Source organism: Pseudorasbora parva, chromosome 23 (assembly GCF_024679245.1).
Source record: "Pseudorasbora parva isolate DD20220531a chromosome 23, ASM2467924v1, whole genome shotgun sequence".
Classification (NCBI taxonomy): Eukaryota; Metazoa; Chordata; class Actinopteri; order Cypriniformes; family Gobionidae; genus Pseudorasbora; species Pseudorasbora parva.
Genome location: NC_090194.1, coordinates 19,159,505 through 19,174,167, shown reverse-complemented (window position 1 = coordinate 19,174,167; position 14,663 = coordinate 19,159,505). Strand labels below are relative to the sequence as shown.

Sequence of the window (14,663 nt, the reverse complement as noted above, 5' to 3'; positions counted from 1 at the left end):
AAAAAAGAACACGTTACAGAAGACAGGATTAGGTTTGGGAACTGAAAATGGATTCCAAATTCTGGAATCGGATACTTGTTATAAAATAAAAGCCCCGATAAATCTTAAAGGCACAATATGTCGTGTTTTGGTCGCTAGAGGTCGCCTATCACACATACACTTCGCCTTCTTCCGTTCAAGCGTTCAGGGTTAATGTAGCGATGTTGATCATATTAGATATATTTGAGTGTGTTAAAAATGATGTACTAACATTACTTTGTGCGTTCGCTCTACACTCGTAGCACACTGCAGTACTCACGGTTTCGAGATTCAAACAAGACTAAATGTGTTGAGCTATATAACATGATTAGTTTTCTCTCAATAAATGTATCCAAAACGTTGTTCCCTTGTCTAATAAAAGCATATCATATATTAAAGTCTCTGGTGTTTCCATGGTTACTTTATACGAAATTAAAACGTAACTAGAGGGTAACGCCGGTATGATGTCATTGATAGGCGACGCATGGTTCATCCGTGTCCTAGTAAAAAATTTATTTGTGGATATTTTAGTCCAAAAAATCTTACATATTGTACCTTTAACGATTCATTTGTGTGTATTTTAATATGACTTCAAACTATCCAAGCACTAGAAGACCTGCATGCTGTTTTTTTTTTTTTTGCACTGCACACAAATCCAAAACGCGCGGCCACAGAAAAAGTGCTTTTAATGTGATTTTAAACCATTAGAGCACAATAAGCTTTGTGCGACGTGTTCTGTGCTGCACACACATCCAAAATGGTGTACGCACCGAAAGCTGCCTTCTGAGTTCTCTTCCAAGTCTTTTTGTATTTGACCAGACAAATCCACACACATCAATTATCTCCATATTGGCCCCACTTTATATTAGGTGGCCTTAAGTACTATGTACTTACATCAAAAAATAAGTACAATGTACTTACTGTGTTCAAATTTTATTGCAAAACACCTTTGCTGATATTGAGGTGGGATACAGGTAGAGTTAGGGACAGGTGTGGTGGTGTGGGTCAGTTTAAGGGTAGGGTTAGGTGTAAGGGAAGTGACAGGTTTTTTTTTTTTTAAATGTAAGTACATTGTAAAAACATGTATGTACACAATAAGTGCATTGAATCAAATTATTTATTAAGTGTTATTACATAGTACTTAAGGCCACCTAATATAAAGTGGGTCCAAAATATTCTTGTAAACATATTTGGCTATGACTCAAGTGAACGTTAACAGATGAGAAAGAAAATGCATCAGTATATTGGATCCGTGCAGCTCTTAAAGTGACAACAGCCTAATATTCCTGCTGCAATCTCTATAATAACATTAAAGGTCCTGTTTTTCGTGTGTTTTTGAAGCCTTGATTGTGTTTACAATGTGCAGAAGCACAGTATTTTTCACACAATTTACTTATCTGTATGCCGCTGTTTTCTCTGTCCTAAAAACGTCCTGATGATTTCCTTGTTCTATGAAGTCCCTCCTTCAGAAATACGTAACGAGTTCTGATTGGGCCAGCGCTTCCCGTGTTGTGCTTAGCGCACTTTGCCCGGAAAGGTCGCGCCTCTTACCATAACGGGGAGATGAAAGCGTTCAATGTGCGCTCTTCTCCACGTGGGAGAGCAACAAGACCACGCCCCCTATTTTGCGTGTATTTGTGGGCGGAGGGTTAGTCAACAAACGGTTCTAGTGACGTCATTACAGCAGGAAGTGCAGAGGTGTAGTCCAAACCGGTCGTTCGCTGTAGGCTTTGAAAGGGAACTTCTGTTAAATAAAATATCTCGCTTGGCATTGAACTTTGAGCTTTATAATTTTACAGGTATTATTTATGCTCTAACAGCAACATTACACACTAACTAAAGATTGAAAGATGGGATCATGAAGACAAGGACCTTTAATCAAACTACAAATAACAGAGAAAATCCACTGGCAGTTCTTGACTAAATAACTTCTGTAATGATATTCAAAATGTATATTATATATATATATATATATATATATATATATATATATATATATATATATATATATATATATATATATATATATATATATATATATATATATATATATATATATATATATATATATATAAAGTGAAATGTTATTTTACATTTGATTCGTTTCTGTACCTAAATACCCGATAAAACACTGTTCAATTGTATTTATATGAGTGTTTACTTGTATTTAATAATGCTTGAAATTTATATTAGTTCAGCTAGTTGTTTTTGCTATGGTATTTTTAAAGTTCCTTATGTAAGTGTTCTTTAGCCTGTTGTTTGTTGTTCATGGTATTCGGCTTCAATTAAATGTTTCGCAATAAGACAAACCTGAATTAAATGCATTTTTTTTGTTTGTTTTTTTTTGTTACCTTATTGGAATCTAAATTAGAAATCAATAAGAGTCGGAAGCGATAAAATCCAAAGATACCCAACCCTGGATAGAATCACACAAGGGTTACAAAAAAATCACATGACGTGAACCAGGAAATACAAAGTAAAATACATTTCATGATAAACATGAATTGAAAACACAAACCAAAAACACACAACCACCTGTTGGTTGACAATTCATTTCTTGCAAGATCACAAAATCAGCTGGAAAAAGTCAGACTGAGAAAGTTTGCATAACTAGAGGACATAATTAAATGCATAAGATATTACATTTAGTAGAGTAGTCTTGTTTGTGCCAAATGGTGTATGCAAATGTAGCTTTTGCTCTAGTGGGCATTTGTAATTACTTCTGGATGAAGATAAAAATAACATTGTTCCATCAAGACTGCATTGGTATTCATGGGCATCCTCCAAACCCTTGTCTGATTTGCTTATATTTTCTGGGCTTTGGTTGGGATAACAAGCTGAATATATTTTTGCCACTTTTTTTCTTTCTTTTTTTACTGCAGGTGTCTTCGCGTTTGGCCTGTTCGCCACCGACATCTTTGTCAATGCGGGCCAGATCGTGACTGGCAATCTGGCGCCATACTTCCTGAGCGTCTGCAAGCCAAATTACACTGGGATGGACTGTCACTTAAGCCACCAGTTCATCGCCATTGGAAACATCTGCACTGGGAACCAGGTGGTCGTTGAGAGAGCCAGGAGGTCTTTCCCATCCAAGGATGCTTCCCTCAGTGTCTATTCTGCTGTCTATGTTACTGTAAGACACTAATGTGCATCCTAAATAGAGTGTGCTTGCTTAGTCTTATCTGGTCCATACTTCGAGTTGTTGACTGAAAAGAAATTTGCTTTCCACAACCATGTACAGTGCAATAAAAAGGCTAGCAATTAGTCTTGAAATGCTTGTCACTGGAAACTTGAAACATGGTTAATTGTGTTAATTTTGTGTTTTGTTCACCCTGCAGGTTTTATACAGGGAAAACAAAGTAAGCTACTCTGCATTTTAAATGTAAAGACGACGATTTAAAGAATTGATTGGGTCCCACTTTACAATAACATTTAAATTGATAATAATTTGATACATTTCACTTATTGTGTTCATACATGATTTTACATAGTACTTCTTTTTAAAAATATCTTAATGCAAATACAGCTGTAATTAATTTATGTAATGACAACTCCCATGAAAAATGACCCTAGGGGTAATTAACAGATGGTTAGCGAGTAGATCGTTCTCTGGGATGCGTTTTTCATTCAAATGAATGTAAAGAGTTTTATCTCTAAAAAAAGATTAGCTTATAACGCTGGTTTATGGGCCATAGAATAAGTACAATTAAATCGCTAGTTAATACCACTAACAAGGCTCAAAATAGCCTCACAATAACATGGTAGCATAATGAGGGTCCCTACATGCAAACCGAAGCATTTAGAACTTTGTAAGTGTTCAAACAGTGTAATAAGAATATGCTTTTTAAAGACAGTGCATTACGTGTATATAGACAGTAGCCATCTTGGAAAACAGTCTCGACAAGGTGAGCCACGATCGCTGTGCTAAGTGATGAACTGTGTCTTGGAATCTCATATGGGACACCTTCTTCCCTTGTAGTTAGTCAATATATTTTAATAAACAGATATAATTCATGCATTTCAGTGTAATTAGATTTCACACACTTAAATCCTATCGATCAGCTCACTTAGCACAGGATTCTTGGCTCGACTGGTCGAGGCTGTTTTCCAAGATGGCTACTGTTTGTGTATGCGTAATGTACTGTCTTTATAAAGTATCTTCTTATTAAACTGTTTGTACACTTACAAAGTTCTCAGTGCTTCGGTTTGCATGTAGGGACCCTCATTATGCTATCGTGTTAGTGTCAGGCTATTTTGAGCCTTGTTAGTGGTATTTACTAGCGATTTAACTGTACTTATTCTATGCCCCATACACAGCGTTATAAGCGAATCTGTTTTTAGAGATAAAACTTTTTGCATTCGATTTTCATGAAAACGCATCCCAGAGAATGATCTACTTGGAATCCATGTGTTAATCAACCTAGGTTCATTTTTCACCTGAGTTGTCCTCTAACCCTCCCTTAAACCTACCCATACCACCAAATCTGTCCTGATTTTACCTGTATTTCACCTCAAAAGCAGTAAAAGTGTGCAATACAAATGCAATACAACAACACAATAAGTACATTGAACCTAATAAATATTTTATGTAAGTGCATAGTAGTTAAAGACACCTAATATGGAGTGTCACTGTTTATTCTTATGCAAAGCTGATACCAATACTAGAGATTCTCAAGTCTCAATACTAATTCTCAATATTAATTTAGATACCAAATAAAATAATCCTCCAAATATTTCTCAATTATGTAAGGTTAGAAAGAAATTGAGCAATGGAACAAATTACAAATAAAAATATGATGTTTTTCTTGTATCGAATAGCATTTCTCAAATAAACAATTAGTAAATAAAATGCAAAGGAAATGCAAATATAAAACAACAAGGTACAAACATAAAATAACTTACACTCTAAAAAATGCTGGGTTAAAATGGACAAACCCTGAAATTGGCTTGTTTGAACCCAGTGAATGGACCCATTCAAACCACCCAATTTCTGTGTTTGTCCCTTTTCAACCCAGCATTTTTTAGAGTCTATGTATTTGTAACAAAATGATTTATTTATATTGCAAAAAAATATTTTCACATACACCAATCAGGTATAACATTATGAGGTGATTGGATAACAATGATTATCTCTTCATCACAGCACCTGTTAGTGAGTGGGATTTATTAGGCAGCAAGTGAACATTTTGTCCTCAAAGTTGATGTGTTAGAAGCAGGAAAAATGAGCAAGAGTAAGGACTTGAGCGAGGGCAAAATTGTGATGTCTAGATGACTGGGTCAGAGCATCTCCAAAACTGCAGCTCTTGTGGGGTGTTCTCGGTCTGCAGTGGTCAGAATCTATCAAAAATGATCCAAGGATAGAACAGTGGTGAACCACTGCCACAGGGTCATGGCCAACCAAGGCTCATTGATGCACGTGGGGAATGAAGGCTGGCCAGTGTTGTTCGATCAAACAGACGAGCTACTGTAGCTCAAATTGCTCAAGAAGTTTATGCTGGTTCTGATAGAATGGGTCAAAGAATACACAGTGCATCGCAGTTTGTTGTGTATGAGGCTGCATAGCCATAGAGAAGTCAGGGTGCCCATGCTGACCCCTGTTCACAGCCTAAAGCGCCAGCAGTGGGCACATGAGCATCAGAACTAGACCACTGAGCAATGGAAGAAGAGGGCCTGGTTTGATGAATCAGGTTTTCTTTTATGTCACGTGGGTGGCCGGGTGTGTGTGTGTGTCACTTACCTGGGGAACACATGGCACCAGAATGCACAATGGGAAGAATGCAAGCCTATCTACACCCTTTAATGGAAATGTTATTCCCTGGTGGCTGTGGCCAGCAAACAGGAATGTTCAGGAATGGTTTGAGGAGCACAACAATGATTTTAAGGCGTTGACTTGGCCTCAATTCCCCAGATCTTAATGCAATCAAGCATCTGTGGGATGTGCTGAACGAACAAGTCCGATCCATAGAGTCTGATCACCTCACAACGTACAGGACTTAAATGATCTGCTGCTAACATCTAACATCATGGTCAGATACCACAGCACACCTTCAGGGGTCTGGTGGAGTCCATGCCTCGATGGTTCAGGGCTGTTTGGCAGCAAAAGAGGGACCAACACAATATTAGGAATATATTAGGGGTCAAAATGTTATGCCTGATCAGTGTATATTTACTAGATATCACCGACTGTACACTGCCATGCAAAGGCAATTACCTACAGATGAGTGAAAGCAGGTTTCACTCCCTGATTTAGAACAGGCCTTCAATGTGTTTCATTGTTGGGTTGATGTTGAATTGCCAGGGTTTGTGTTTTCTTTTTTTGTTGTTACCCTTTTTTTATCTTTCTTTCATGGGTATAAGAGGTTATTTACTCAGATTCCATTCTTCATTATTGGCAATAATTTCCCTGAGGTGGAGCAAGCACTGTGTTTATTTAAGCTTGATTTCCTCACAGTCACCTGCTGCACAAGAAATCCAGTGAATTAATCGGTTCCTCTGTGTGGGTGTGTGTGTGTGTGTGCGCGTATTTGCCTGTTTCAGATGTACATCACGAGCACCATCAAGACGAAAAGCAGTCGTTTGGCCAAACCTGTACTTTGTCTGGGAATCCTGTGCGCTGCTTTTCTCACCGGCCTGAACCGTGTATCAGAATACCGCAATCACTGCTCTGATGTTATTGCTGGCTTCATATTAGGAAGCTCCATAGCTCTTTTTCTGGTAAGTTTCACAGTTTGCTGTCATTGTTTTTATTATTTGAGTAAAACATTGATATATCAAATTTTTAAATGTTGATGTATATTTTATTTTATTTTATCTCTGTTTTGTTTTCCCCATATTGATATAATATTGTGCTATGTAGCAATGTATTTGTATATGAAAGTGACATATTTAGTAAATAGAGTGATGCATCAACATAGATTTGATGATTTTTGTAGTCTTTTACAACAAAAATATAGGTCAAGCATTTTGATATGCAAATATTTGGATGAATTTCTGTTCTTAACTTTAACTGTTTTCAACTTTTAACTAATAATCAGCAATGTGTTTCTTGAGCAGCGAATAAGCATATTAGAATGATTTCTGAAGGATCATGTGACAGAAGACTGTAATGGAATGGAATTATTTTAAATAGGTTTTCGCAATATTACTGCTTTCACTGTATTTATGATACAGTGCAATAATGCAGACTTTTTTCATTGGCATTAAAATATCTTACCGCCTCTAAACATTTGAAAGGTAGTGTACATACAGTATTATTAATAATATCCTTAATTTACCTCTTGCTAAGCCCAATACTAGCCCAATGCGACGGCAGGCATGACAAGTATTTTTTTTGCTAGTTTCAGCCCGACGCAGTTATCATATTCACGTCCAGCACCACGATGTTTCAATAGCAAATGCACTGGAACCCATCTGTTCGCCCATGGGCGTGCTAATCTAAAAACAAGGTGTGTTCAGGCGCAGTGTTGGCGTGTTGCTAGTTTGAGGCTAGCAAAAACTACTGCGCCATTGACCAACAAAACAACAATAATATTTTTGGGGTTATTTAAAGGGCACATTAGTAATGTGCGCATATAGGCGGTTGCACAATGCGTGTACACTCACACTACACTCGCATGTTATTACACACACAAGGACGTGCAGCAACATACAAACATGCTAAATATTAAAAATAAAAGTATTCCTCTCTGGAGAAGCCTTCAGTCTATCCACTCGCTAATTTAATATGTTCGCGTGTAAATAGCGAATCCGCCGTGGTGCAAGCACAACTGGCTTTTAAAGGGAATTGGAGATGAGACTCTGGGTACAACCCTTTTAGACCATGCGCCTGATGCGCCGACCATTTTTTCCGTTGTTAAACTAGCAGAAGTGGATTCGGTTATGTCCTAAGCGCATCTGCGGCATGCGCTTCAGACCATGTGCTTAGATCGTTAAAATAGGGCCCTTAGAGTTTCTGTTCGCCATATTTTCTGACTGAAGTATATCATTATATCATGAAGCCGTTAAAGCATTGACAAAGTCCTCAGATCTCAATCCAATCGAGCATCTGTGGGATGTGCTGAACAAACAAGTCCGATCCATAGAGTCTGATCACCTCACAACTTCTAACATCTAACATCATGGTCAGATACCACAGCACACCTTCTGGGGTCTGGTGGAGTCCATGCCTCGATGGGTCAGGGCTGTTTTGACAGCAAAAGAGGGACCAACACAATATTAGGAATATATTAGGGGTCAAAATGTTATGCCTGATCAGTGTATATTTACTAGATATCACCGACTGTACACTGCCATGCAAAGGCAATTAACTACAGATGAGTGAAAGCAGGTTTCACTCCCTGATTTAGAACAGGCCTTCAATGTGTTTCATTGTCGGGTTGATGTTGAATTGCCAGGGTTTGTGTTTTTTCTTTTTTTAACCCTTTTTTATCTCTCTTTCATAGGTATAAGAGGTTATTTACTCAGATTCCATTCTTCATAATTGGCAATAATTTCCCTGAGGTGGAGCAAGCACTGTGTTTATTTAAGATTGATTTTTTTTTTCACAGTCACCTGCTGCACAAGAAATCCAGTAAATCCAGTTAAATCCAGAAGTATTACTGAAAATCTTCCCGTCCACTGTAGTTTTTAAAGCCATAGGTCTCACTTTATAAATAACCGTCTTTTTTGTGTGTTTGAATTAGGGCTGGGCGATATGGCCAAAAATTCATATCCCGATATAGCTAATTTGATATCCCGATAACGATATGCATAACGATATAGCAATTTTTCTGTTAATTCAGTTTATGAATAGTCTATACAAAATTGCAATGTGGAAATGCAGTTTGAAATGATATACAAAACAAATAAAGGTAGTATGGACTACATTTTTATTTTATTTAGAACCTTTTTTCAAGCAAGACAGTTGGTAAAGTTAACACCTGCCTAGGGATGTTAACCGATGACTGTTTGACCGATGGTTGACCGTATCAACGCTAACCGATCAAAGTTGTCGGTTGAAAAAAAAAAATGTGATCTCTAAATTAGGCTATTATACAGTGGACTAAACGCTACTACAGTTAGCCATCTCATTCCAAAATCTTTTTGTGTGAAGTGAACATATCCCTCGCACTCAATTTTTCATAACTCCCCTGTTTGTACTTAATAAACCAATAAAAACATTTGGCGCGAGATCACAGCGTTTGGGTTTGCGCGCTCACAAGGTTTGCAAAAAGTAAACAGGCTAAACCCTCGAGGTTAGAGCCAGAGCAGACGACAGTATGAAGCGTGCATTTTGCTTAAGATGGGCTTACATTTGGAAATTAATATTACATCTACATTTCAGTGGTAACACATAAGGTGTTGATCGTCTTTCTTTATTATTGTTAGCTCTAACTTGAACAAAAGCGGCGTCTCTTCGGCGCTGTCATTTTCTTAAATGGCCGCGGCAATGTTACAAATGAGCTTCTAACGCTGGACAAATGCCTTTATTTTCAACGCGATCACCTTGTACCCAAACCATTTCGAAACTAATGAGCCATTTTGTCCTCAGATTACAAACAAGCTCCTCGGTGGCACGTTTGCGGGACTCATGTTTCGCGCTGTGGGGGATTTAAAAAAAGTGACATGAGTGGAAGGGAGGCGGCAGCGCTAGGACAGTGTGTGTGTGTGTAAGAGAGAGAGGGAGCAGGAGCGCGGCTCGCGGCTGTTATTTCAAATAGCGCAGCATATTTTAAACTAATCGGTTAACCAGTTTCAACCGGCGAATGAGGCTCGGTGGTCGGTCAAGAAAATGTTTAGTTTTCGCCATCCCTACACCTGCCATTAAAATATTTCAATATATGGCTGGTGTGCCACGGGTAAAAGCCCGTTGCAGCGTCTGTGTCTGAAGTTTGTTTTGAGCGCTTATGCCACTCTGGCATAGGCTAATTACTCGGAGAATTACCCTGGTCTGAACCGCGTCTACTACTCCATGTTTGTTGTTTATGTATTGCAGCGTGCATGGGCATGCTGTGGCGTGAGGTGCATCTTGACATAAAATTCTGCCGTAAACGCCTTATCGTGGCGTAAGCGATAGAGCCTTATATTAAACGATAGACATTTTCTATCGTCCAGACATATTTCGATATATTTCGTCATATCGCCCAGCCCTAGTTTGAATTATCTTTTTTTTTGATGATCAATTTTATTCAAATTTCTATTGAAAAATAAAGTTATTTTTTGAGGGGCTTGGCTTTAGATCTTATGATAACCATCCCAATCTTCAAAAGCTCCTTTCTCATTGTAGGGAATCTGTGTTGTGAACAACTTTAAAGGGACCCTCTCCACTCCCACCAAACAGAAGCAGGAGGATTACCGCGGTCTTCCCTTGATGACGTTCCCCCGTGTGGAAAGCCCTCTGGAGACTCTCAGCGCACAGGTATTGTTATCTTCTGTGGCCTTCTGTAAATCATCTATCTCTCGTTTCCCACAATCATCTCTTGGTATTTCACACATTTTATAACTTCCATTAATAAGTCATTTCTCGTCCTTCGGATAAAACGTTAAACCGAGGTCCTGACTCTCTGTGGTCATTAAATATCCCAGAATGTCCTTCGGAAAAAGAGTAAGGGTGTAGCAAAATGATCTGCCAATGGGGTGAGAAAAAGAATCTTGTTTCTGATTGAAATCTTGTTTCTTGTTTCTATCCCAAAAAGGAATAAGATTATTTGTCTCACCCCGTTGGCAGATGATTTAGCTTGTTTTAAGCAAAACAAGAAAAAATATCTTATGTCATTTTACTTATCTAGTAAATGCATCTGTATTTAATAATGTTTAGATGTTTAGACTGGAAAAAATAAAAAAATAAAAAATAAGAAGAGCATTTTTTAAGGGTGTGCCACTGCCTTCTGCCATTTCTTCTCATTCAAAAAACAAAGTTTTGCGCTGAGTCTGCGCCGGAATGATGCTGGCTGGACAGGATTTACCACAAGTTTTCAAAATCGTGATAAATTTTAAATGATATTATGAATGTAAAGTCAGTACATTATACAGTACATTATATCCTAACTATAATAACCCTGGTTCCAATACTAAAGGATGAATAAATTAAGAGGGATCTGATAGCTTCAGGATATTACACAACAATTTGTGATAAATGAATAATGTAATTATGTAAATTTGCCATCATGAAATGTGCATTTTCACGCTTCACCTTCAGTAGTATTCCCAACATAAGTTTCGATCTGTATTTGGCTGGAATTTGGCCATTTGGCCCCTGAGTAAAAAGCCACAAAATGGCTTTGATTTTGCGGTTTGTCATTTATTCTCCAAAAAGATGCATTTGTCACATTATACAAGAGGGGGGTCCAAAGCTGCTTCATTCTGACGCTTTTTGCAGCAGGGAAAATTTTGTCAGACGACCTGGAACGCCTGAGCAACAGATGTTCAGAGTAATCCTCCTTTGCTTTGGACACCTGCTCAACAACCTAGTGCACTTTAAAACTGGCTATGCCAGTCAATGTGTATGGGAAACAAGAAAAATCAGGTGTTCTGTCACGTTCTGGACAAGTACAATAATCGAAACGGGAATTGGAATTGAGAAACTACACGTTCTGCACGGTGGCGCTCTGGTGTTTCCATTAATGCGCCTGATGGGTAATAAGCATTTAAGTGCTTATTACCGCCTGCGACGGCACAGCACGACTCTTAATCCAATTTTGTCTGTCTTTCAGAACCATTCGGCGTCCATGACTGAAGTCACATGACTAAGGGGGCAGCACAGAGTCACTTTCGCTTCACCTCAACACTTCTAGGCACAAAAAGTTTTTTTGTACTGTGGCATACTGTAAAGAAAAAAGAAAGAAAGAAAGAAAGAAAAAAGACAGTATTATGTTGTAACTAGTTGTACCTAGAAGCAGCTGTTTTGTACATTTTGTATAAGAGAGTGCTGTAGCTTTCCCTCATAATGTCAACACTGCTCAATTCATGTCCATATTTCTGCCTTCTTTGTCATGTTTTACATCACAAAGTAAATATATACAGTCTATATATAATGTAATTCAAATATCGATGTTGTTATGTGGTATTTGTACAAAGAATGATTTTATTTAGAATTTTTTTTTTTCCTGTACATTTTTGGACAAAGATCATTTTGTATTCTTTTTGTTATCTGTATAAAGCATTTTGATCAACTTTGCCTGCTGATTTTCCAGGAATGTTTTTGGTATACCTATTTTTTGGTGTAAGATTGAAAGAAAACATGTTGAATTGTTACACGTCGTTGTATCGGACTCTCCTCGGGCATCTTTGAATGGCCATGTACTCAGCATGTAATACACAACACTGTTTGAATAACCTGTTATTCCTAACTTGTGTTTTGTTTTTCTTTAGAGTTGGCATTTCATTTGAAATGCTAAATATATTTTCCTGAGTAGTCTGTCAAATAAATAGTTGGTAGCTGAGTCCAATAACTTGAGTTGGTTTCATTTTTTAAGAATGTTAATTTAGTTTGTGCCATAATCTCATGGTGATAACAATGCTTTCACTCTTATTATTATTGTTTGGTTAAAACTATTTTTTTTTTTCAGCCAGGTGGTGTTTAAACGTTTTCTGGCTATCACCAGACCAAGCTCAATCTTTTAAAGGTGCCCTAGAATGAAAAATTTAATTAACCATGGCATTGTTGAATAAAAAGTGTTCAGTACATGGACATCACATACAGTGAGTCTCAAACACCATTATTTCCTCCTTCATATGTAAACCTTGTTTGTGAAAAACCACAGAAAAACAAGTGATTGTCAACATAACGGTGACGCAAACTGTGACGCAATCACTTGGATCATTATTATGTACGCCCCCAACATTTGTATACCGCAGCGCATGCGTCACGCGAGGATAGCGAAAATGTCAGATCATGGAAATAGATGTTATGTTCCAGGCTGTGCAGGGGACGTGGGGACTTTTCATTGCCTTCCCACTGAACAAAACTGTCAACAGGCATGTTTATCTATAACCGGATACCGCGACAATTTAATTAAAAGTTGTTTGTTTGCTCTGCCCATTTCACCACGGACAGTTTTTCTAACCTGGACAATAGCAGGCTTCACTTAGCGTCTGATACTAGAGAAGACGCAATTCAAGCTATATCCCCGCGAGCAGTAAGTAGGGATTTTATCCACTTATTGACTGTCTAAGCTATTTCTAATTAAACTGGAAGTTTCTTAGTGAGACAACATTAACGATAATATCCCCTGTGTTGTCTAGATCCAACGCAAGATGCTAGTACAGTAACAATAGAAAACTCCAAGTAGTATACATTAGTATGACACATGTCAAAGTTAATATTATTTCCTCCTGTTATCATACAAATCTACAAAATACAACCATAGATACATATGGCAATCCCTTTTTTTCGGATAGAATTATAATTTAGCCTATAGGCTATTTTCATCAACAACACATAACTCAGGAGCTAACTATGTTAGTTTAGTTGCTTACAGATCGCTCGCTTGATCCTTCTAGCTAACGTCATCTCCACCACTTAAGTTGAAACGGTAGTAATTTGACATCTGCACTTCAATTTCTAAAAAAAAAAAACCTGTAGGCTACTGTACTGTACAAACAACATATTTGTACGCTAACGTTACCCAGTTCGCTGTTTAGAGTTTGTAATTCAAAGTGAAGAAGCTATCGTTGTAAAATCCAACGGTGACGCATTACAGTGATTAAAATGTTTATAAAAGGCTAAAAACAAAGTTTTAACTGCAGACAATGCGAGTTAACGTGTAAAGTTAATGTTATATGCTAGTTTACATGTAAGCTGAAGTTATAGTACTGGCATTACGTTTTGCAGGTCTTACTTAAAATAAATAATAATAATTCATTACATTTATATAGCGCTTTTCTAGGCACTCAAAGCGCTTTACATAGAAGGGGGAATCTCCTCAACCACCACCAGTGCGCAGCGCCCACCTTTTTACCACTCAAAAAGTCAATTTCCAATCTCAAAACAATTGGTTGTTCCTCAAAATCTTTATCTTCGTCAGAAACAGGATCAAATATAAGATTGGATGCATAATCTCTCCATGACTGACAGTATAGGGTAGATGTGTTTCTGTCACAGAAATGAGCGCAGTGACACAGCCAATCAGAGCCGAACTCTACATTAATATTCATGATCCTTCCAAATAAGGCAAAAACAGACCATTACCACCTAGGGACAGTTTCTGGGGTTGTAAATGGATCTTTAAAGCTACACTGTGTGATATTTTCCCCCATCTAGCGATGAAAAGGTATATGACCATCCAGTGAATAATAGTTTCTGTTCCTCTCAATTCTGATTTCGTTTTAACTCCTACGGTGGCCGATGCATATATTTGTGTTTTTAGTGTTTTTAGCTAAGAATAAACTAAAAAAGTTACACAGTGTAGCTTTAAAACAGTAACTGGACAAGTCACATACCCTATATGTAGATATCAGAGAACAATTTAAATTAAAGCTGCGAGCAGCATTTAGCGGGGTTCAAGCCATTTAAGGTTTTTAAGCATTTGACACCTTTTGCATGAAAGGCTTTTAAGCACTGAATGAATTTGAGAGATATCAGGTGAAATGAAGCGATAAACTGACAAAATGTGATTTTAAATATTATAATAGTGACTTTATAAAGTCTAAATATGAATTGATCAGGA

General features: G+C 37.6%; 1 protein-coding gene across 2 annotated transcripts in view; it reads left to right on the top strand.

The window, feature by feature from the left end:
* plppr1 (phospholipid phosphatase related 1) overlaps positions 1-12,337 on the top strand; it is an 87,437-nt gene extending 75,100 nt beyond the window's left edge. The window contains exons 5-9 of one of the 2 annotated variants that reach the window (XM_067433412.1): positions 2,901-3,151; positions 3,357-3,377; positions 6,556-6,732; positions 10,283-10,414; positions 11,709-12,337. In XM_067433412.1, coding sequence (XP_067289513.1) covers positions 2,901-3,151; positions 3,357-3,377; positions 6,556-6,732; positions 10,283-10,414; positions 11,709-11,741 — 614 coding nt within the window. In that variant the 3' untranslated portion in view covers positions 11,742-12,337. The remainder of the gene's footprint in view (positions 1-2,900; positions 3,152-3,356; positions 3,378-6,555; positions 6,733-10,282; positions 10,415-11,708) is intronic. The other variant, XM_067433413.1, reaches the window with a different exon arrangement.
* Positions 12,338-14,663: the final 2,326 nt, after the last annotated feature.